This window comes from Callospermophilus lateralis, chromosome 15 (genome assembly GCF_048772815.1).
Source record: "Callospermophilus lateralis isolate mCalLat2 chromosome 15, mCalLat2.hap1, whole genome shotgun sequence".
NCBI lineage: Eukaryota > Metazoa > Chordata > Mammalia > Rodentia > Sciuridae > Callospermophilus > Callospermophilus lateralis.
In genome coordinates, this window is record NC_135319.1 from 86,640,332 (window position 1) to 86,664,857 (window position 24,526).

The 24,526-nt window shown below is 46.9% G+C and overlaps 1 protein-coding gene across 1 annotated transcript in view; it reads right to left on the minus strand.

Annotated features, from left to right (window-relative positions):
• The window catches only part of Cpxm2 (carboxypeptidase X, M14 family member 2), a 91,263-nt gene that overhangs the window by 42,120 nt on the left and 24,617 nt on the right, over positions 1-24,526 (minus strand). Inside the window, exon 4 of the mRNA XM_077105403.1 lies at positions 12,702-12,841. Coding sequence (XP_076961518.1) covers positions 12,702-12,841 — 140 coding nt within the window. The remainder of the gene's footprint in view (positions 1-12,701; positions 12,842-24,526) is intronic.

Below are 24,526 nucleotides of genomic sequence, written 5' to 3' on the forward strand. Positions count from 1 at the left end.
GTTATGGTTTGGATGTGCGGTGTCCCCCAAAAGCACATGGGTGAGATAATGCAAGAAGTTTTGGAGGAGAAATGATTGAGTTATGAGAGCCTTAATTCAATCAGTGAATTAATCACCTAATGGGATTAATTGAATGGTAGCTGAAGGCAGGTGGAGTGTGGCTGGAGGAGGTGGGGTGTCAGGAGGCATGACTTTGTATCTGGCAAATGGAGTCTCTTTCTCTCCTTCTGGTCAACCCCTCTGCCACACTCTTCCACCATGATGTTCAGCCTCACCTTGAGCCCTGAGGAATAAAGCCTTCTGTCCATGGACTGAGACCTCTGAGACCATGAGCCCCCCAAAAAACTTTTCCTCCTCTACAATTGTAGTGGTTGCATCTTTTAGTCATGGTGGTGAAAACCCCGAATAAAACAACTCATGACCAATACTTGTCAACAGCAGGGACAGGGAGTAGGCCAGCCCCTGCTCAGTGACCCTGGGCACAGGGAGTTTACAGTCTAGAGAAGAAGGCAGAGATTGCATAATTAATAATGCAATTAATAATTGAACTGCCATTGTGATGTTGTTCAAAGGAGGAATATACAAGGCTTTTAAATGGGGCAGGGGTTGACTTCGTCCAGGGCTGGTTGGAGAAGGCATTCCTGGGGAGGCTGTCTTTGAGCTGAGACATGAAGAGCAAACAGGAATAACTAGGTAAGAATCAGATTCATTTTAATCCAGTAAGAAAAAAAGCTGAGATTTAATAGGTAAATAATAATTCTAAAAAAAGCAGAAGAAAATGGAGCAGAGATTAATAGTAAGAACAATAACATAATATAAATAGAATACCTTAGAGCTAAAAAGTATGAGTTCCTGTATTTCAAGGTCATATCAAGTTTCAGCTATAACAAAGTACAATATTGTGTGGGTTTTAGCACAAGAGATATAAAAATAACCCTAAAAACTTCATAGAGGAAGAATTATTCAAAGATTCTTAGTAAGTATGATGTCCTCAGACAAATATATCATTAACATTGAAGGTAAAGAAGCAACAGAAAAATTCAAGACTTTGAGAGGTAACATGGTTTCTTTCTGGCATAATGAAAATGTTCTAAAATTGATCACGTGATGATTGCACCATCTTGTGAATATATCAAAACACTAAATCATGCCTTTAAATAGGTGACTGTATGGTATGCATTATAGTACAGCAGATGACCTGGCTGTAAATAATAACTCAATATGACCATGATATAAGAATTAAGTGCTGATTTCACAAAAGATTTTTTGAGAGAGAGAGAGAGAGAGAGAGAATTTTTTTAATATTTATTTTTTAGTTTTCGGTGGACACAACATCTTTATTTTATTTTTATGTGGTGCTGAGGATCGAACCCAGAGCCCTGTGCATGCCAGGCAAGCGCACTACCGCTTGAACAACATCCCCAGCCCCACAAAAGTTTTAATATAGCTCCTTAGGAAGAATGAAATGAGAGAGGGGGGGTAGAATATGCTGGACACAGGTCAATAAGAGTTCCATTCTTACTTTTCATAGCAGAATGTCAGCAGATAACTAATTTAAAAGATTAAGAAAGAGCACTGAGAACATTTTATTTAGAACCTGGGGATTAAGAAAAATAAAACACAAGAACTAGCTGTCCCAGAGACTAGGAGATGGGACTGTTATTTGTAATTGTCATTAATGCTATTTGACTTTTTAAACAGCAAAATAATTTTCAATTAAAGAATAAACCCACGTTTTTCTCATTTCCTCTTCATTTCTCTGACACTTTTTAAATTCTTCACTCATTCAAGGTCTTTTTCTTCCAACACATGCGCGAATTGAGGGCAATTTATATGTTACAAATTCAAAGCAAGATGAAAAAGCAGAATTTCTTTTTTCCTTTTAAGAGTTCACATTTTACTATGGTGTGAACTCGAGAGAAGGTCAGGGGAATTTTATGAGAACAATTGGGAAGCACGTGGCCTTTCGCCCCTGTTGGGCGCCCTGTGTTCTGAAGCGCTGCCAATGGACTACTTAGCTGGCAGCACGAATGTTATTTTTTAGATGGACTTTAAAGAAAAACTGGAGAACCGATGGTTATTTTAAAAGAATAAAAACAAAGTCTTCCGTGAAACTTAGCCAAGAGTTTACTTTCAAAAATGCTGGGAAAACCTTGTACTTGATCGCTCCTTCAACCTGGATGGACAGCTAGCATAATACGAAAATTCTGCACTTGAAAGAGATCTTTGTAGAAATAGGAAGCTTCCTACCAGGCATGGAAGAGGGAATCAAGTGAGCAAAATGCACACCATGAGAGCTGCCTGCCCTTCAGCCCTGCTGGAGAGGGAGCAGGCACACCTGCTGCAGAGGCTGGTGTGGTGGAGGGCCTCCTACGAGGCAGCAGCATGGGGCTCCAGGATGCCCTCTGACCCATACTGACCATGCCACTCTGGCAGGTGCAGCTCTTTGCACCAAGCTGATAAACCTAACTTCCAAAGGCGTTGGGAGGAACGATTACCAGCACTTGCCATGATGGTAGCTCAGGACAGACTAGCTGTTTCCACCAAGACCGTTTCGTGATGAAACATGCCATCTTCCAGCATCTTCTATCCTGCATGACAGGGAGCAAGGACGCAGGCATTCAACTGACAGCATTTTTCCAGGACCAGAGAGGAGCCCGGCCAATACAGAACAGGCACCTAGAGGAAGCAGGTCTTCTCCTAGTTGTGTCTCTTTTTTCCCTCCAATCAAAATTAGAAGATAATGATTAAAAAATTTCCAAGGTGACAGCTGAACATGTACCAGAAATCTAAGACCAGAGTTTTGTGGTGTAGGATGAAGAAGGGAAAGTTTTCCTCTTCTAGACCTTGATGACCTGTGCCTTGACGACTTGGAATGGACTTCATGAAACTGGGAAGCCACTGGCTAGATGTCCTGTAGGCCTCTCACACTTTGGCTCTATCCAGATACACAGCGTGCATATACTCCATAGAGGAAAGAGAGAGAGAGGAATAATGCCAGCAAAAATCCAAACCACCATCAACTCCAGCCAGCGTCACTGGCTCATCACTGACACGGCAAATGGGCAAAGCCAGTCACGCACAGGTGGAGGAGACCTGATCTGGAAATCCAAAATCTGAAACTCTGAGCACCCATGTGACGACCCAGTGGAAAACCCCCCACCTCACCTGATGTGATGGGTCACAGTCACACCACAAGCATCTAAAAACAGAGGAAACTGCCTTCAGGCTGTGTGCTGAAGGTGCGAGGGAATAAATGAATTCTGTGTTTAGACTTGGGTCCCCTTACCAATGCACATAATGTATGTCAAATATTCAAAAATAATAATAAGAAGCCCAAATCCAAAATACTTCTGGTTCCAAGCATTTCGGATAAGGGGTACTAGGCCTGCTGCAGGATCACCACTGGCCCTTGGCCCCTGGTGGTGACCAGTACCAGGTGTCACCCACTTCCATACAGAAGCAGGGCCAGCAGCGCCAAGTTCCTCTTCAGTTAGAAGAGGGAGAGTCCCAGGGCTCAGGCCTTTGTAGGCCAACTCTCTGCTGGAGCCGTGAGGAAGCTGGCAGCTCCCCGTCTGTCACCTCACGAGGCAGCGTTCCAGCAGCCTGGCAGGCTCGAGTCTTGCTGGAGGCCAAGCTATAACTTTGGGCAGGAATACTGATCCCAAGAGGCCTAGACCGCCTTCAGCAGCTTCTGGAGACAACGTGTAAAAAGCGAAGTCCTATCTCTTGTCTACAATAAGCAGAGGCATGCACAGCAGCAAGAACACAGTGTCCTCATTCTGCCTGTCTGTCCATCTGTCTGTCTCCCCCCCACTCTTACTCCCCAGCCCTTCTCTGCTGGAACCACTCTCAACAGCTGAATGGTGCTGCCACATCCTCAGAACAGCCAGACGTTGGACACTGTGTGAAACATCAGCCCACTGATTTATGGGATTTCTCACTTTGGGCTAGTTACCATGGCTCTTCGAGACAGCAGGAAGGAATGTTATAAGCTTAGAAATACTATCTATTTTCCATTACCTCCAGTAAAAACGTCTACCGGGGAAACGGGAGGGGAAATGCCACTTTCAGAGCCAGGTTGCAATAAATCTGGATAAATGGTAAAGTGTTAAAACCCACTGTAGAGAACTAATAGTAAAAAAAAGGTATGCGACCCCCACCTAGACCTGGAACAGTCACGTGAGGGGCCAGGAGGAAAGGAACAAAAAAGTGAGACCCCTCTGAACGCCACAGGATGGAGCCTCCAGAGGGCTGGCCCCATCCTGCTCCCTGCCTGGCAAGCACTGCCCCCGGCCAGAGAGTGCCAAGGAACGTGGCCTGCACAGAGAAGCCAGGGCTCGGCCGAGTTGGATTTGCACCGTCCGTGGGGCCGAGGAGGCACTCTGCATTTGTAGGCACTGTTCATAGTTTAAATAGCACAAACTTATTCTCTCACAATTCTGGGGTCAGAAGCCCTAAAATCAAGGCGTTGGCAGAGCTGTATTCCTTCTGGGGGCCCCAGGGAGAATCTGTTTTTCCTTGTCACTCCATTCCTTGGTCATTGCCCCTTCCAAGCCAGCAGGAGGGAAGATCTTCTCAAGCCACCATCTCTCTGGCTTTCCCTGCTGCCTCCCTCTGCATTTAAAGCCCCTGGTGATTCCATGGGCCCCATCTGTACAGTCCAGGATCATCTCCCACGTTCAGGTCAGCCGCTCAGCAGCCTCAATCCCAGGCCGACTTCGTGCCCCTTGACTGTGCAAACTTGCGTGTTCACAGGTTCCAGGAATCAGGCCACTGACACGGTGGAGGAGGGTCTCATCCTGCTGACTGCCCGCCCCCTTCCTCTGTCACCGTCATAGTCTACAACTGCACCAGCACAAAGACAAACAGGTCAACGTCATAGGGTAAAGAGATTGCTTCAACCTAAGAGTTAATTTTTTCTTCTGATTTTAAAAGAAATTAAAAACTTCACGGGCTCGTGAAGGTCTCATGGCCCCAGGTATCACAACTGCTGCTCCAAGGCCCCAGCCTTGGATGCCCTCAGATGAAGTCCACACGGTCCAGGCGCGGCCTCCACATTCACCCAGCCTGTGGCAGGAGGGCAGACCCTGAGCACTAGCCAGGAGTGGGCAGGAGGAGGAGCAGAGGACAAGCATCTTGACTGTGGCAGACCAGATTAGAACACGCTACTTAGGCTTTCTACCCCTCAGTTTCTTCATAGTCCATAAAATGGGGACAAAAAAAGGGCCCTACCTGGCAGGTCACTGGGGTCATTGCAGGTGGCAAGGTGAGGTGCCCAGCAGCCCTGATCTAGAGCCAGTGTACCTTTATTTAAAGAAACTTCCTATCCACCATTGTGTTTCAAAGAAACGCAGGTGTGTGGCAGGAAATTCTCACGCAATCAGACTCAAGTTCTTGGTGGTCACATGATACAGTTCTGGTCTTTCCTAGGGGTGTCTAAGGAGAGGCGCTGGCCACACTGGCGGTCCCTGCTCGGGATGCTGGGGAGGGGCTCCAGGCTGAGGCTGCTGGGTAAGGAGCAGCACCAGCTCGTGGTCTCGGGCCTCCCACCTGCAGCCCAAGGTCTCGGGCCTCCCACCTGCAGCCCAAGCTGAGAGTGCAGAGCAAGGCAGCACCTCTCTCGGCTCAGGGGGGTGAGATGATCTACTTGGGGCTGGTGACAGCAGCCTTCTGGTTAAAGACACTGAGAACAGAGAATGTGGTCTGAGCACTCCAAGAGGCAGAGCGCACTTCAGATTGGCTGGAGAGGAGAAAGAAGGAGGGCAGGCACCAGTGTGTGAACGGGACTGTCCTCCAGGGGGAGGGAGTCTTAGGACAATCACAGCAACAGCAGGGCACCCGCCGTGTGCCAAGGAAGGACAACCTCAGCCCATGAATGCGCTTGCCCAGTCCCCACGACACTAAGCCAATGGCATTATTACTACCCCATGCTACCAATGAGGAAACTGAGGCACAGAGAGGCCAGAAACCTGTCCCAGGACATGCAGCTAGGCAGGTCTGGAATCCTGGTCTCAGTCTGGGCTCCAACTCCAGGGGAGCCCTGATCAGCCGAGGACCAGAGCTGCCCTGGGGAATGGCTGCTTCCTTCCCCTGCGGGCAGCTCTGGGTGGCTGACCTCTGGAGGAGGGTGGGTGAGCAGGGGCTGGTTACGCAGACCTTCCCTGGCAGGACGCTGACCTAGCACTGGAGATGCAGCGGCAACCGGCTGCCTGCTCCTCAGGAGTAGCCAACACAGATGCCAATCGGGGCCAAACCGAGCGGGAGGACTCAGAGCAACAGGGAGCGGGTTTCAGAAGGTGGCCCAAGGACAGCCCCTGGTGCAGAGAGAGTCGAGTCTTCAGGCAGAGGGCAAGGCCACGCAAAGACCCCTGCAGGAGCATGCCTGGTGCAGCTGGGGAAGGAAAAGAGGGTTCTGGCTCCACACTCAGTGAGCAAAGGGAACGAGGCCACCCAGGGCAAGGGCCAAGCTGACCAGGGGCGGCTGCAGGAGGCCCTCCCCACCAAGAAACAGAGAGAGAAAAAGCAGGGGACGCCCAGGAAGCCTCTAGAAGGTCTCCCAGGGAACCAAAAGGCAGGGGGTGCCCAGAAACCATCCAGAGGCATTTCCAGGGAGCCAGGCTGGGGCGTAAAGCCCCTGAATAAGGAAGGGTGAAGCTTGCCACCCAGGAACAAGCTCTGCAATTGTTTCCACTTCACACGTGGAATCCCCCGAGAGCTCACTCCTCAGTCAACGCCCAGAAAACCACCCAGGAGCCTTGGATGCCATTTTGAGAGCACTATTTGATTTCAAGTAGCTATCTCTGCATCGTTGAAGTTTCACATAAGATAGAGGAAATGACTTAGTGCCTGACCTCATAATTGAACTTGAAGATGTTTTTGCTAAAATCCGTTCCCTGACAAGCTCTGCTGTTCAGAGTGACAGTTCTCAAAGAGGTTAGAAAGGAGTTTGGCAACTTCTCTCTCCCCAGCCCCCCACAGGTGCCAAACTTTTCATTTCCCTGTGAAGGGAGGAGACGCAGCGTGACAGTTCTGCAAACACACCCGCTCTCCAGGAAGGTACCGTGTGAGTGAGAAGCCTCCGCTGAGCTCTGCTTCCTGAGCTCCCGCCTGGCCCTGGCGCCTCTTCCCTCTGCACCTTGGCTGCTGCGGTGCTGGGACCCAGACCCACCCTGGAGGATGACCCGACCCGGCAGCAAAGGCTGGGAGGGGTCCTCAGGGAGCAGAAAACAGATACATCTGAGCACTTCTGGGTGGGGAAGTGGGACCCCCAGTCAAAGAAGGAGTTTGGCGAGACCCCTGCTGGTCCCCAGCCCCAGGCCAACGTCCTCCAGCTGCTCATCTGCCACAGCCTCTTGTCACCCTCTCTCTTCCTTCTGCTACAGCCCTACTGTCCTGAGCAGCCCCCTCTGCTGAGCCCTGTCCAGCCTGCCCTGCAGACCCCCCCCCCGCAGGGCAAGCACAGAGCAGCAACCCTGAGCCTCGGGGTCCCAGATGTCTGTCCTCTCTGCCCTTCGGCTAGCTCCATAAGCCCCCGGCACCCTGACTCCAATCATCACCTTCACTGCCTCATGGAGTCCTCAGATTGGCCTCTGCCCTCCGAGACCAAGTCTCCATCACATCTTATGCCCTCTCTCTCTCAGAGATTCCACGAACTGTGGCTTTAGCTCCTGCACCCCAGCCTCCCCTAATACAAGTCATGTTCTAGAAGCACACAGTGCCTCCTCCCGGCCCTCCTCCACTGCAACTGCCGGACTCTACCGCCCCTGAGGGCATAACAGACAACCCAGTGGGACAAGGACAATTGTGTACCCTCTCTAGGCACACACTGAGCCCTCTCTGCAACTGAAGAAACTCCCTGTGCTTTTTCTCAACGTGGATCTTACACTCTCTGCATTTCCACTCCCTAAACCTGCTACTCTCTGAGAGGACCCGCCGCTGCCTTCTCTAAGACTCGACAGCCCTCCAGGAGCAGGCCCTGAGCCCCTCAGCACCGGCTTCCCTGCCTGGACTGCCTCGGGGACCAGGCCCCTCTTCCTTTCCAGGCCAAGCTCTCCCTGTGGGTGTCCCTGTGCCCCTCCTGCACCCGTGCCATCACAGAGCCCCCTCGTGTCAAGGCCCATGTCTCCCGTCAACCTGATCGTCCCCTCCAGGGCATGGACGGCGGTCTGACCAGAAAAGGGCAACTTGCCTTTCCTGACCTTCTGCTTCTGACTTGGGTACCTTGGTCTTCTCAGGGTCTCCACTTTGAATGGCACCAGCTTCCTGGGCTCTGCCAAGCCTGCCTCCTTGGGCACCAAGCCTGCCTCCTTGGGCACCAAGCCTGGCTCCTGGCAGGGGCTGTGCTCGTCCTCCCGAACCAGCCCAACTACTTTACAAATTCAGCAATTAGCCAGCCTTGCTCAGCCCCCACCTTACAAACCCAATGCTGGCTTGCTGGGAGGCGAGACCGTCCTACCTATTAAACAGTTAAAATGTAAAGCATTTGGCTATTTTAAGTTGCCTGTATCTATTCTAAGTTCTTAGAAGCATCTATTCCCCTCAAGAAGATTAATTAACTTTTCAATCATCTCACTGGTTATAATTGTAACTCTCATACATCTAATAAACTTTCTGTCATTGGGAAATAAAAGATTGGTTTTATTAGTAAACTAACATTTCACTCAAGTGCAATGCAGTGGGAAGGACAATTTATATTGGTAAAAAAAATCATTCAATGTCATTAAAACAATTGCATTTTATTGCTTTCAAATAGAATTAATTATCTAAAAAATATTAAAACTGGAATTGTAGGCTTGTCAACTTGGCCATGAACTGGCAGTAAGACTATGGTGGCCAAGACTCAAGACCTCACTGCATCTCTGTCTGATGGAAGCTCCTGTCTGTCTCAAGTCAGTGGCACCAACAAGGGGCTGGACTGAAAGCTCACTGCAAACAAGACCCCTTTTTTGCTCATGCTATATATATAGTCCCAATGCTTAGAACAGAGCATTCAGTAATCATCACATAGATTAAAATTAATAAACACATAAAGAGGATGTCAGGAAGAAACATCCATCTAGCAAACTCCAAAGGACCAGCACCCTCTTTCTCTTCCATGTCTATGAATGTTACCAATCAAAATGCAGCACTCTTCGAGAATGGATCTGTTCTGCATGCTTACTTAGAAAAATAAAACTCTAATCCCAGCTCTGGCACAGCTTGTCTTGGCTTGAATCCCACACCTGTCCGTGACCTGCAGAACAGGGATGTGGCAATGGGCATCTGATGGTGGTCCAGAATTATCACCTGCATGGAGGCACCTTGGCTGTCCAGTATGCTTTCACACAGAGACACTGGCATGGATCTGTCTTTCAGGGGTGTCCCGTGCAAGGAGAGATGAGGGCCAGGCAGGCAGCACCCCTGCCACCCAGAGATCCACACAGAGTCGCCTCACCTGTCTGTATTTTCTAAATATTTTCAAGAAAGATCTTATTTGAGAAAAAGCTCAGTGGCTAAAAATAAAGCTAGAAATCCACTGTTGTACATAAACCCAAAGAGGTGCTGAGGGAAGAACCTACCATTTACTGAGTGCTATGTGCTGGGTAATTTTCACACATGATTAATTCCACCTAACCCTCATCACATCTTGATGAGATAAAGAATAATTATCCCTTTTTAGGGAATTGAAAACTGAGGCTCAGAGAAGGAAAATCTCATAACCAGTGAGAGCCATGACATGATTTCAAATCCGTCAGTTCTGCAAGGCAGCCATCTCTATGTCTCTGTCATCTCTCAGCCTCTCTTTCCGAGTCCCTTCCTTCTTCCCCTTACATCTGACGCCAGCTGTCAGTCGTGTATAGTCATGGGTCATCTCGTTACTATTCAGTGTGAGTGAACCTTCGTGAACTTGCTTCATGCTGGTATTCGTTCATCAGAGTCATTTATAGAGCACCTACTAGATGCCTGGGACCAGACAGGGTCCCAAGGATGCAGAACATCAAGTCCTGCCAGTATCGTCAAGGGTCTCACTGCCCGGTGGAGAGAGAAACAGAAACCAATGGACAGGAGCATTAAAACTGATGCTATCTGCCAAGGGCAGAGTGGGGACAGGGCGTGGGGGGTAGAGGAACCACAGCTCTCTTCTCACTGTCAGTACTTAACGATGTCTATTATTGACGTGCTTTCTGGTCCCGCTGGGTAGTCCCGTTGCCTCTGACATTATTCATGCTCCCGGGAGAAAAGAGCTGGGTACCACAATGTACCCGTGTCCACTGCGGCAGTCCTGGGTGGAGGCAGCCCTTCCATGAGGTAAGACACACTGGGACGCATCAGGTTTCTTCTTTCCATCATCCCTGAATAATAATTCAACTTGAAATACATTTAGACACTTTTAAAAATCTAACTCTGAAAAGAAATTCTATGCCTTGCCTTCCCCCTTAAATGTTTCTGTCCTGGCCAAACCAGAGAGATAATGCTCCCTCGCTGCCTGCCTTGCTCTCCCCAGGCCCTCTGGTGCCTCCAATTGAAATGGAACATGAGCAACGTTCCTACCTTACTCTTATTTCCTAATCCAATGAAGGGACTGCATGGATCTCCAATGACAGAGGCCAGACAGGTTAATATCTATGCATGAAGGTAAAAATCTCTGCCTCGTCCCTTTGGAGAATCTCAAACCACTCTTTCCATCTGAATCTCCATTTTCCCTGAGCAATCCAACTTCCGTGCCCCCTCCCCTTCGAAGACTCCCGTCTTTCAGAATCTAAACAGTAAAGACAATTATCATGGCAGTAAGCCACCGAGGAGAGCAGAAGGCAAGCTGCAGAACAAAAGCCGGCACCCAGGCACACGCTCAAAGAGCCACTGCAAAGCCGAGCAGAGGAGACGCGTCCGCAAGGCAGCACAGATACGCCACCAAATGCTGTCCAAGGGCACGAATGATTCCCGCTCTGGAAATTCATTTGAAGGAAATAATTTAAATGAAGAAAAGTGCAATGTGCTACGTGACAGCAGAAAAGGCATGGCTGAGTAAATTACAGGCCATTAACAATGATCATTATGAAGCCACAGTCCCAGCACGAAACACGTTACCGAGATATTAGGTTAAAAATAACACCCCTGGATACGCAATATGACGGCCATATGTAAAAAAATCTGTCTGCATAATGACAGTGGGATCCGGGATAATGTTTTAAAATGCTGCGAGATGCTACAATATCCTCTGAATAATAAAAAGAAATTGAGAGGAAAACAGGTGATGAGTCATGGCCTGACAATTGTCACTGTGTGATACAACGTCCCCTTTGCAGGGACAATGACAGGTGGTTAAATGTGAGTACAGAGACCAGGTTCAGCTCTTTTATCCTGGGTTATTATTAACATCGACCTCTCCAGAAATTAATCTCACTGGCAAGTTACACACTGATCTCACCTGGTTGCCAATAGGTAATTCATAAATATTGAAGGATGCCAAGAAATGGAACTGGAGAGGGCTGCAGGTATGTGTGAGGGGGAGGACACTGCAGCCAGGGGGGCCTTGGCAGAGGGTCATGACTAGTCACAGTGTCACCATGTGGGTATCTGTGTCCTTGGTGTCTCGGCGCAGGCCCGAGGTTAGGGGAACCAGAAGCATGCTCATTTAAATTCAGCAAGTGTGGAAGTCCTTCCCAGGCCAGCATGCCCAGGTCCCTGTATGCCCTGTCCACGGGGTGGTGCCACAGGAGGTCTCCTGAAGTGTCAGCTGCACTTCCACCTCCACAATTAGCCCAGGGCTGGGCCGGGGGGAAGGTGGATGGTTTCATACGTGTCTGTTGTTTGTTGTCATAAAATATACATGACCCAAAATGGATCATCTTAACCCCTTTCAAGTGTGGAGACTGTGGCACTAAGTATGGTCCCAGTGATTTGCAACCGTTGCCATTTCACCCTCCCCACGTGAAACACTGTACATTCAGCTTCCAACCCTACTGCCAGCCCCTGGCAGCCATAGTCCACTTCTGACTCCACGCATCCCACTACGCTGGGTCCGTGGAAGAGGAACGCATAGCTGTTGCTCTTGGTGACTCACTGATTGGACCTAGCACAAGAGCCCCAGGTCCATCCACATGCAGCGTGTGTCAGCATTCCCCCCCTCTCTAAGCTGAACACAGCTCCCCTGGAGGCACATGCCATGGGATGGGGCTGTTCCTCTAGGAAGTACCATCAAGTCACACTTATACTGCCCCAGCTCGACCCCACACTCAATTCTGAGAAATGGCCTTGCATCTCACTCGGGCCTCAGGCCAGGTCACTGGTACAACTTCTCGAGTGTTCCTTCACTTGGGAAGCTGTCAAGGCTTCTGGCCCTTCTTCTCAGCGTGTGAATGGTTCATACCCTCCAGCCCAGGACAAGCTCACTGCTTGTCCAGAGTTCCCACCTGGGCCTGTGCTTGTGCACCTGTCTGGATTGTGCCATGGATCCAAGATGGCAGCCACTTGCCTACAGCTTTGTTTGGACTGTACTTTTGCCTACTCTATCCTACCTTCCAAGTGGATCCTGCTCTCTGATATACATAGGAAGGTGTCTTTCTAGGAGATGGACCTTTGATCCAGTCCACATTTCGATTTTCTTTTTTTTGCATTACCCATTGCCAGATATCTTGCTCCAGCCTCCCATCTGTCGAAACCCTCCAACACTAGACTGAGGACACAGAGCCCCAAAAGCAGAGATGCAGGTCACTTACAGCCAGAGTGAGTTCCGTCCCTGCGTGATGACCCCTGTGAACCTGGTCAGGCGCCTGGCGTCCACTTCAATCCACTGATGAAGGTCATTCCTACCCGCGCACCATGCACCGTCGTAAAAATCATTTTCATTAATGCCTGCCTGGAAAGAAAAGAAGGGTGTGTTTCAGAAAGACCTGAACTGAAGAATAGTAAGACAAACATTTTCCTGAGGCTGAGAGGAGGAAGGTGAGATAGGAGAAAATTATCAAGGGGATAAAGGAAAACAGCGATTGTGCCCTCAAATCCTCTAAGTCACAAAAGGGAGTTGCTCAGTACTAACAAGTTGGAACTATCTCAATGTGGTATGTCCTCTTCTTGCCCAGTGTGAAAGATGAAATTTAATGAGTTCTCCTATTACTCATTCATCCAACACACAAAAAATGTCTCCCACACCCCAGCCCACACACGCCAGGTGCTGGGGAATCAAAGGTGAATCATTCCATCTCAAAATTTCACCATCCAGGCAGGAAGGAAGATGAAAACATAAATCAGAACCCAGCAGGACAAGTGCTATTCCAGGAATATGGACAACCTCCTACGAAGCTTAAGGGTAGCACAACGAATCTTAGGAGACTGCACAGAAAGCCCCAAGGTGAGGGGGTACTTGAGCTGGGTGCTGAGCTGGGTGCTGAGGTTGTTTACCGAGTGAATATCTGTCTGGTAGTGTCTGACTTATTTGATGTGCTCAGTATCTGTTACTATTATTACCAAAAAATCTTTGGCTCTGAATTTCCAAGGCAGGTGAAGTTTCTGCTCTGAAAATTTGCCAGCAGTATTACCATTTGAAGAGATGAGACCTTGACCAAAATAAATAAATAAATAAGGACATTGAAGCCAAAAGAAGCATCCGGGTTTACCAGACCATTCTGCATTGACTCTGCTTCTCCATGGCTGTTTCTCAAGGACCTAATGAATGAGATGTCTGGACAGAGAATGGCAGGTCAGCTCACGCTCCCTGCCTCAACTCCAATTCTGCACAGGGCCTGACTTTTAATGGGCATCAGGAAGGTGCAGTTCACCGTACAGTGACATCACGGCCAAGGGTTCCTGCGAACCAACAGAGGCTTTGTATCAGGACCACCCTGCGGCCTGCGCAGTCCCAGGCCACCCTGACACCCACCTCCGTGAACTCTGAGGGCAAATGCTGGAGTACAACACAGCACTGACGCCTCACACGCGGGCCAGCGTCAGAAGCTGCTTGTCAACAGAAACCCACACTCTCCATAACCAGATGGCCTTGGAGACCTCTGTGAGGACCCCGAGGGGCTGCAGGTTCTGCCTTGGAGAACCGTCAGAGAAAGGCTGCTCTTATCACGTGTGTGTCACAAATGCTCCCGTGTGCTGGTGACATGCTAATTCTTAGGAAGTGGTGGGGCCTCTACTCAGCACAGCATCTCAGCTCCCAGCCCGCCATCCAGCAAGGAGGCCCAGAATCCAGCCGGAGGGCTGTAATTATGCCCCTGCTTCCTTTCTGCACTGGAAGGTAATTACCCTGCTAATGACAGAGATTTGCAACACATTAATGACCTACAATATCACAACTCAGCTCCTCTCATGAAGCCCTAACATGCACTTACTGTTTGTTGTGACTCCCCTTTCCTCATCAACCACAGGCGAGACTGCAGTTTAGAATGGTCCCATTCATTTAGCAAAGCAAACCTTCACTATGCCTCTGCCATACTTCAATTATTGGTCCAGGGAACAGGGACATAAAAGTGAACAATGTGTGCAGCCCTGTCCTCTGGTTGGCAGATGAATTAGTCTACCCAGACTGCCATCTTCAAATTAGCCATCACACAGAGCTTTGGCTCTGAGGTCCCCCTACCTGGCCGGCCAGGAATCCTAACTTGGCCACTTAAATGCAGTGGGCCCCAACTTGAGCCTTGGTTTCTCCCTCTGTCAGTATGGAAGCAACGATCATTTTTCCCTGAGGATGTTGGTTGTGTTTACAACTGGGTCTGGCACATAGGGTGAGCTCAGAGTTTGTACTCCATAAACATTACTTATCAAAATATTTAAAGCAGTGTAATTCAGTTAGCCCTGGCAAAATGTGGAAATGTGGATGGTTTATGAATTTTCTCAAGTTTCACAAAATTCCAGGGAATTCTGAAACTAATTCCAGTTAACTTCTGTCATATTTTCTACAACTTCAAACACCCAGAACAGAATTATACAGAACTTGAAGAAAAAGGAGACCCATAACATTAAAGTCCTTCACAGGAGCCCAATGCTGCCCCTCTGGGGTGTTTGGAAATGTCTGGAATCATTTTTGACTGTCCCTACTGGGAGTGGGGGTGTCCCTGCCTCCACTGGGTAGAAGCCAGGGATGCTTGTTGGACATTCCGCGGTCACATCCTACAGTGCACAGGAAAACTGCCACCTTGCTAAACAGCCTGGCTTAAATGTCCAGGAGGCCAAGGTTGTATAATCCTGGCCTAAGGAAAAGTCAACTAGCACAGAGCCGCCCTGGGGCTTGAGATGTTTACAATATGGAATCCCAGAAGCCTGGATGGAAGAGCTATCCTCAGCTATTAAATCAACATCTACTGAACAGGATTTGCAATTAAATTTAAGGTTCCTGGTTTGCTAGCTAGGAGATTTTGCCTCCGCTGCCAATCTCAGTTCTTTCTGAAGACGCCAGTCAATTAAATGCAGTTCAGTGTCAGGGGAATGGAGAGCCCTGCCTGAAGATGACGCATTGCAAGGTGACAGCCACCTCCTTAAAATCAATTACTGAACTTAAAGGACAAGCACCTGGGAGAATTTAGTGAAAGAGGAGGTACCAGCCTCAGAGATGTCACCAAATTGTGCCACACTGCAACATGCAATATTTATAAGATGCCTCTGAGGAACCAGGAAGAGAGCACATTTGTCCCTTTCTGGTTAATAATACAGGGAAATACTTGGAAAATTTAGGAGAAATTTTAATTGAGAGTTGCTGAAATAAAAGGTTTGATTCTTAAATGTATGATTTAACACTGTAAGATTCATTCTACTATAGCAGCAAATTAACTGAGGATTAATGTAATTTTCTCAAGGTGATGAAGTTATGTGCATCATTTCTTTACCTTAAAGAATTAATGCACCTAACAGAGTTTTATATAAGATAAATGTGGCAGTCACTAAGACTATAACAAAGAGAAAACCTGATATTACCTATTTAAGATCAACCAAATAGAATTTCTCCGCTTTGAGAGGATGGAGGAAATATCTTATTTTTTTTTTTCCGTGTTCTTTTCTCGAGTTTCCTCCCAAAGAAAAAAAGATATAGAAATAGAACCTCAAACTCTGGCAAAAAAATAGAAGGTATTTATAATCCCTAAATTACAGTACATGAATATCTGAGATCAAATGGAAGAATCCTGGATGACTCCAGAAGAGAAGGAATGCAAACCTCTAAGCAGCACATGGAGAAGCAAGCCACCTAAACTTTAGAAAAGCTCAGAACTTACATTTCAAGGTGTCTTTTGAAGGTGATCTGGGACTGAAACAGGGGACTGCTTTCTAATGCATGTCAGAAAACAATTAGAGCCTACATCCTTACCCTCACTCCACAAAGAATTTAAATTCTTTTTTAATTTTTCTAATAAAAAGCAAACCAAAGAGCCTCTGGATTTGGGTATACTAGGCACAGAGGAAGGCAGGGAATCTGTGAGGGTCTCAGGGGTTATCAGCAAAATGAGAGTAAAATGCACCAGCTTCCTCCCTCAACTCAGCTAGAAAACTATGCAGTCATGCTTATAACAAAAATATGACAGAGGATAGAAGAAAACGTCAGATAAACTGTTCTTCACGTCTCCAGAAAGAACAGCTTGCCTACCTAAAACAAGAACAGAGAAAGAAAAAGCAATGAACAAGAAGGGGTCTTGGAAATTAGGATTGGAAAGGTTAAAATTTTTAAAAGCCATAAAGAGAAAATTGGAAAAATCTCACAAAAAAAGTAAGCACAGAAATAGACAATAGGAAAGAGAGAAAAGCAGTGAGAAAAAAAATCAAGAAGAATCTTGGGGGTGGGGGGGTGGGGGATGTGCCAAATAAAAAACTATAAGATCATTTCCCATATCTGAAAGGTTTAAGTCTCCAAAATGCTAACAACAGAACACAGCATGTCATTATGAAACTTCAAAATATCAGAAATAAAGGGAAGATTTTAAAAGCTACCAAAGAAGAAACAAGTAGCAAAGCAAATGCATATAAAACTAAAGAGGAATAAAGATGGTACCAGAATTCCCAACAGCAGCATCTGAAGCTGCAAGATTAGAGAGACCAGGCCTTCAAAATTCTGAATTCTCAAAAAGATTTTTCACCCTAGAATTTTATGCTCAGCAAAACCAATCAGTTGTGATAGTAAAATAGATCCATGCACCACTTCCATGAAGCTACTCAAGGATGCACTCCACAAAAATAAGGCAGAAAACAAGAAAGAGGAATCAATGGGACCCGGAAATCAAGAGCTTCAACATAGGAGAGTTCTCAGAATGATGGTGAAGGAAGTCCCAAGGCAGTAGCTATCTGTGCAGAAGACCCAAGAGGAATCTGCTCAGAATGCAGCAGGCAAGGGCTCCTCGGGGGATGTCTAGAGAAACATAAAAAATAAAAGCAGAACTAAAAATTATTCAACAGTTTTGACCTTGTAGAAAATTATATTGCCAGGTGTTTACAGGACCCAGTCATTATAAAGGTATGGAGAGATTTTTTTTAAAAAATCGAGGTAGTCCTAGGAAAACAAAATGTCTATAAATATGAAATGACTTTTTCTAGGCTCAAAAGTATGATACTTCTTGGTTAAGTTTAAAAAAAGTCATATTTATACTGTTATAATAATAAATACCTTGAATGTGGATCAACTCAAATACTAAGATAGAATTTGATTGGCAGCATTAAAGAGGGGCAAGAGAATGATTAAAAAAATGAACTGACAGCCTCATTCTGCATGGTAAGAATCCAAAAGACATAGTCAAAAATTCACAAATGATTACATGTCACTCTGTTCATATTATTTCAAAATAAAGATTAAATTTCCCAAAGAAATAAAAAGTTTAAAGCAGTTGTCCCATTCACAGAGCTTAAGGACTGTCACTGGTGGTATGGAATGGAGACCACATTGGACAGGAGCCCAGTTTTTTGTTATAATTATTTCAACACTTGGATTTTCTACTTTCTAACAAAACTGTTAAACATACTTTTTAACTTCAAAAAGCAAAACGAAGGGATATATAGCTATCCAGAGTGGCAGGCAGGAAGCCTTTTGTTTTTCTTTGATGTTCCAGGTGTCTACAGAGAACCTACTGTGTGCTAGGCATTACGCAAGGTGTTTTGCTGTATTGTCTGTACAGAAAATGGTACACTCCCAAATCCTCTGCTTTGGTGAAGCCATTGGTCTGCACTGTTCCTGTCTCATTTTCATGAGAAGCAATGCAAAAACATCTGGAAGCAAATTAAAAAGTCATATCCAAGTGAATGTAACTATTTAGCAATTCTAAGATAATTGACTTACAGCTGCTCCTCTGCAGATGTAGCCCAGGGCTATCCAGACAGAGAATAAAATGATCCTTATTTTAAAATATTTTTGAGGAAAAAAAAAATTAGAAGCAATGGCTGAAACTTTACAGGTTACTGACAAGCTACCACTTTGGGGGGTGGTGGCAGGGTTACTTAAAAAAGTTAGATGTGACATCTGATTAGTACAGTTAAGTAACTAATCTGCCATCAAATGGCCATAATGCCATCTGAATTGTCTGCCTTCCATAAATCTCTGTGATAAACCTATAAAACTGACCAGGTACAAATCAGTTGATCCTTCTGCAAATTAGCAAAACACCTTGTCCCAATTCAGACCTCAATCATCAGTCAAGTCAGATAAAAAGAAATACTCGCAGGTTTTATAGATATTTTTTAAACCCCAAACCAATTATATTAATCATTTTCTTGCATTGGCCCAGAAAACCAGTATAGATCCAGAGCTTGAAATTAAAAATGCTGAAAAACGAAATCTATTAAATAAACCATGTGTTAATTGTTTTATAAAAGGAAACATGAGGGCAGAAATATACTAACTGAAAAAAAAACAAAACTAAAGAATATTTTTACATCAACATTCTAACTCAATTCAACTAAAATCAGAGAAACACTTTGGCCATTAAGATTGGATAACTGTGGGATAAGTTGAATTCTCAGAACAAACCATCAATGGTTCACTTCCCAGCAATTCACGGAAAGAAAGGCCAGGCTCCCTGCACTCCAGGGAGGCGGCTCCCCGTGGAATGCCCCTTGCCATTCACGCTGTCCCAGTTCAAGTCCTGGTTTGACAGTTCACATCTGAGTGTCTCCCATTGTATTTACCTGTCCCTAAACTAGGGTCAGCAATGGAATCTACACGATAGAACCGTTGGGCTGGAGACACCAGTCACAGGTAAAAACTTCCCACAGTCCTGGCACGAATAAACACCGGAGAAGTGGAAGCCCTTGTGGTTACAGGCACGATTCATCTTTTCTGAGGTCCACTTCTGCTGTGGCCTGGGGTCACATTCATTTGATGACAAATCAGTTTTCTTCTATTACTAGGGGAATTTAGTCCATTGACAGATATTCACTAATGCATCAATTTTTCTTGTCTATTTTTATTGTTTCTTTCAGCTTTTGTTTTTTTAAATATATATATAATTATATTATATATTATGTATAAATAATATATAGATATTTTAGCTTTTGTTTTATTTTAGCAATTGACATGTTTAATTTGCTCGATGTTCAAATTGCCTCTGGAAATTTTAAAGGTTTGACTCTTTTAGTGGTCGATTTAGTAACCATACCTTTTATGTAGCATAGTCATTTCTGTATTTTTTTTTTTACAAACTTTCTTTTAACTTCTTACTACAGACAGTGAAATCGTGATTTCTACTTCCTGTTGCCTCTTCCTTTACCCCCTTCATCATCTCATTTATTACATTATTCTTACATTCATTTTATACACTTTTTAATTTTAATTGACTGGTTTTTAATTTAATTATGATATATGTATAATGTAGTAATTATACATCTATTTATGGGGCCCAGAGTGACATGTTAGTACCTATATACAATGTACAAGGATCAGATCATGGTAATTGGCAAATCTAAAACTTCACACACCCATTTCTTTGTACCAGAAGCGTTAAAATCCTCTCAAGAAGCTATTTTGAAATAATCAATTAACTGTTGAAAACCACAGTCATCTTTCAGTGCTACAGATCATCAAAAATGATTCTCCCATTCGACAGCACACCTGCACCCGTTCACCATCCTCGCTCCATCTCTCTCTTCCCCACTCCCTTCCCAGCCTCTGGTAACCACTATTCTACTCTCTACTTCTTCAACCTCAACTTTTTTAGCTTCCAAGACCATGCAGTATGTGTCTGTGGAATTTTCTTCGAGTGGTTTCACAGTGCCAGGCCTCACATTTAAGCTCTTGAGCCTTTTGGGTTGATTTTTGTATATGGTAAAAGATAGAGGTCTACTTTCTTTCTTCTGTATATGCATATCCCGCTTTCCCAGCACCACTTACTAAGGAGGCTTTCCTTCAATACATTCGTTCTTGCTGTTTCAAAAATCAGTTGGTTATAAATATGTGAAGCTAGAGGGACTGCATTCCATCCCAGGGGTCTTGGTGTTGAGTCTCAGCTCTGCGCTTAGTGGCTGGGGGAGAGGGCGGCTCCTCAGCCTCTGACTTGGGCTTCCGCGTCTCTAAAGCAGGGCTCTCCCTCTGGGGATATTGAAGGCTATACGAAGTACTAATTTCAAGACATTCAGTGACACACTAAAGAAAAACTCCCGTGGTAAGCAGAATAGGGGCTATGCCTGGGCCAGGTACCTGTGGTTCCTTCACAGTCCATGACCACAGGTCGAGGCTCCGGGCTCTGGGCCCTTGGACCTCCACGGTACTGTCCCAGCAGCTCCTGTGTTCACAATGGAAGTTTCTCCAGAAATAAGAGCAGCACACTGTCATCATTTCGGTAAACACACATTTTTAGTTTTCCGGGGCAGTCCAATTTTAAGCATTTGGTCCTGCTATTTTCATAAAAATCCAAATATCAAAAATTCCAGGGTTTTGGCACCCAAACTGTCTCCTAAGACTGTTGCTTGAAGCCAGATGCAGAACAAAGGCCCTTTATCAGAAAAGATGCAACATTCCCAGACTCAAAAACGACAACTGCCGCTTTGCCTCCGCAGCCCCTGCCCCTGCTAGCCCCTCAGAAGGACTTGCTGAGTCACAGCGAGGTCTGTGCAGGCAGAAACCAAAAGGAGGCTGAGCTTAGAGAGTCAGGAAGGTTGAAGGTCCGGGCAGGCTTTAGGGTCCAGGACTTGGTGCAGGGTCCAGCATCGGCAGGCACAGGACCTGCAGGGGCAAAGCTGAGAAAATGACTCCAGGTTCTTCCCACCAGGTGAGGCATGGTCGCCACCTTGGCCAGGGGGCCCCAGGTACAGCAGGGCCGAGTGTGGGCTGTGCCCAGGCACATGAACTCCAACCGCAGGATAAAACTCTGTTGGTTCCCTATTCTAAAGCTGAGTTCCTGTCGTCAGGAACAGAAGGCACCCAGGAAGCCACAGGCATGGGCTACCTTCAAGGCTTACCCTTCATTTCAGGTGAAAAGAGATCAGAGTGCTGGAATTGGGTCCCAACACCAGCATCCAGGTGTTCTGTAGATGTCCCTCAAAGGAAGGACCAGAGAGAAGCCATGCTGATTCCAGGGTGGAGGGAGAGAGAGGTTCTATTATATCCAGACAGTTCAGGAAAGAGGAACAACGTGAGGCCAAACTGAGCGTTCTCTAACACTGGAGATGGGGGCCACCAAGTGTCCGACATGGCAGCCAGACCATCACCGAGACAGCGGGAGGTGTGAATGTGGTGCCACCTTCCGTCTCGGGACTGTAAGCACTGGCCCCTCCCTCCCAGCTCTGGTCCCAGCACCAGCTTTCTTACATTCTCAGCTGTAGGCAGGAACCTAGGGATACCTGCCCCGGGCACTTGTTCAGGGTTCCTTTGCTCCTGGGTTGGGCTCTCCCAACCATAACCTTGAGGACTTACAAGGGAGATAGAAACCAGTCCTTCAAAACAGCCAAGGCAGGAGGCTCAGAAATCTCCAGCTCAGGAAGCCCCAGCACCCTGGCAGTTGTGAGACACCTCACTGAGCAGGGGGCGCTACCTCCGAACCCCCTGCCTTAGAGTACAAGCATGGAAAGGGGGTCCTCAGAGGATGCTCTGGGAAGGGGACAGGTGAAGAGCTGCCATTAGACAACCCATCTAACTACCGGGCTACCTCTGCACAGTGACTGCAAGCAATTCAGAGGCAATTGTCAACGTGCTCTCCTGGAGACTCGGAATGCCAATTTCCAATCTGCGGCTTCCAGAGCAGGAGAGCCCACTGATGCTTTCTACGTGAGATCAAGCCTCCTCTCAGGACTCAGTATAGACGGTCCTGTGCACACTGGAAGAGTAATCAGAGGGAGAGGACAGCCTTCACTTTCCGCCTGCCTGACTGTCTCCTGAAATTCCTGGAAAATCTATCTTGTCCTGGTGTCCTCTCTGAGCTTATATTATTAAATTAACACAAGTAAAAGTCTACTTGGAAAAAAAGGAAGCTGTAAGCTGAGCTAGGAGGATTCTTTCAAAGTCCTCTGCTTAAAATGAGGGCAGAAGAGGGAGGTGCTTCTGCTACACCGTGGCAGATGCTTTCCAGTAAAAGGTCACAGTCTGCAATATCTGGCACCACAAAAACCAAGTTCATGGAGAAAACCAGGTAACAGCCAGACCTTCCAAAAATCCACGCAGCTCCATAATCAGAAGACTCAAAAACAATCAATTCTAACAATATTAGCACAGTTTAGACAGGTTGAATGCAGCAATCATGATAGGATTCGGCTTTAGAGAAGCAAACAAACAGCACAGGCAGGTGAGGGAAGGGGCAGAAGGCAGAGTGGAGCTGCTGAGCTGCAGGGACAAGGACAATGCTTACAAAGGATCAGAACACAAGGCAGCACATGGGCACTCTGGGTCAGAGGAACAGGAGGTGAGAGGATCCTGCAGGACCTTGTTCCCTGCAGACTCTGCACTCGCCCAGGCTAGTGCACTCCACGCTCAGGGGCTGGGACTTGGTCCCACCAACATTACTGCACACTGGGCCTTCCAGCCGATTCCACCAACCATGAATCAAAACCCTTCCGAATCAGGATTTGTGTTTGTGCTGAACACGTACATGTTTCTTATCACTACTCCTTAAACAATGCAGAATAACAACCATGGAGCCTGCATTTACACTGTATTGGGTATTGCAAGTCATCTAGAGAGGATTTAAAATATATGGGAGGATGTGGTGGGTTGCATGCAAACACAGCCGTTATTTTACATAAGGGACTTGAGTAGCTTGGATTTTGGAATCCAAGGAGTGGGGGGGCTGGAACCAAACCCCCACAACATCAAAAGATGGCTATAGTAGCAAAAATCACACATGAACCAATGCTACTTGTGTGTGTCATGATGACATCATTCCTGCGTCTGCCAATCACCTAGAAGAAAGTGTGTCAATGACAGCTGACCTGCCTCCTTCAGGACAGCTCCACTGTCGCTATGGAACCCATACGCATGGCAGCAACTGTCCCGAAGCCCGTGTGAAGCACGTGTGCAGACACTGCATGGACACTGTGCAGGAGGACCCAAGAAAGCAGGATGCACATGATTGGGAAGGGGCTCATCACCTGGCCAAGGGACCGATGAGTACATCTACATGCGCTCCCTGTCAGAAAAGAGAGGAACACAGCCAAGCCATCATTCCAGATGTTGTAGCTGGAACACCCCAGCTGCCACCGTGGGAAGCAGCTTTATGGCACTGGCTGGGCGACAAATGGAGGTTCCAAGCTGCTGGGATTCATGATCTACCCCTCCTGGGAAATTCTAGCTGAGTCTGTCCCTCCTGTTGAGAAATAAATGAAGGCACATATGCAAGGTACTGAGCACAGTGTGGACACCTCTCAGGGCCCTCCTGTCACTGATCAAAGCCTCTGGAAGGTGGGCAGCCAGCAGGGGCTTTCTGTGCCTGGCCAGAGGAGGCACTCTGCAAGGTCCCCTGAGAGTATGAACAAGGCCTCGGAGGGACAAATCTCCTTCTTTACTCCTCTTTGTCCTCACACTACCAGGACAGAGTCAGAGGTGGGACCTGTGCTTTCCTGATGGTGACACGGAGTCTCCAAGGAGGTGGGCATCTCACTAAAGCCACTCCAGCTAACTGGAGCCTCCCAGCCTGTGCCTCTGTGTGCTCCAGCCTGGACTGTGGCCACTGTGTGCCCAGAGAGCCCTGGGCCCGTGCAGGGCTGCACTCAACATGCTCACGTCCCACGAGCGCTACAGAATATGCATTTAAAATACGACTTCTAATTCTGACACCTTGCTGTTTCTCGCACTTAAAATCCCATTAGCTTGACACGCCTACAAAATACTCATATGTGAGACAAGATGTAGTTATTTTTAAGTTGCATTTGAAACCGTGATGTGTGGGGAGAAGTATTTTTGGATTGACTTTAATTGTGCACCTGCGGCAGCGGAATCACGAAGCTTATGGAGCTGACGGGGAGGTACAAACCCCAGCGGGGGCCCGACCTAGTCTACTTGCTGTGGGGGTTGGAATCGAGCCTGGTGCAGGCCCATCTCCACACTCTGGGGCCAACACCAGGTAGCACAGGTGGTGTCCAGAGGCTGAGGGATGGGTGGCCTCGCCCTGGCCATTAAAGCAGCACATTCACACTCCGAGAGCAG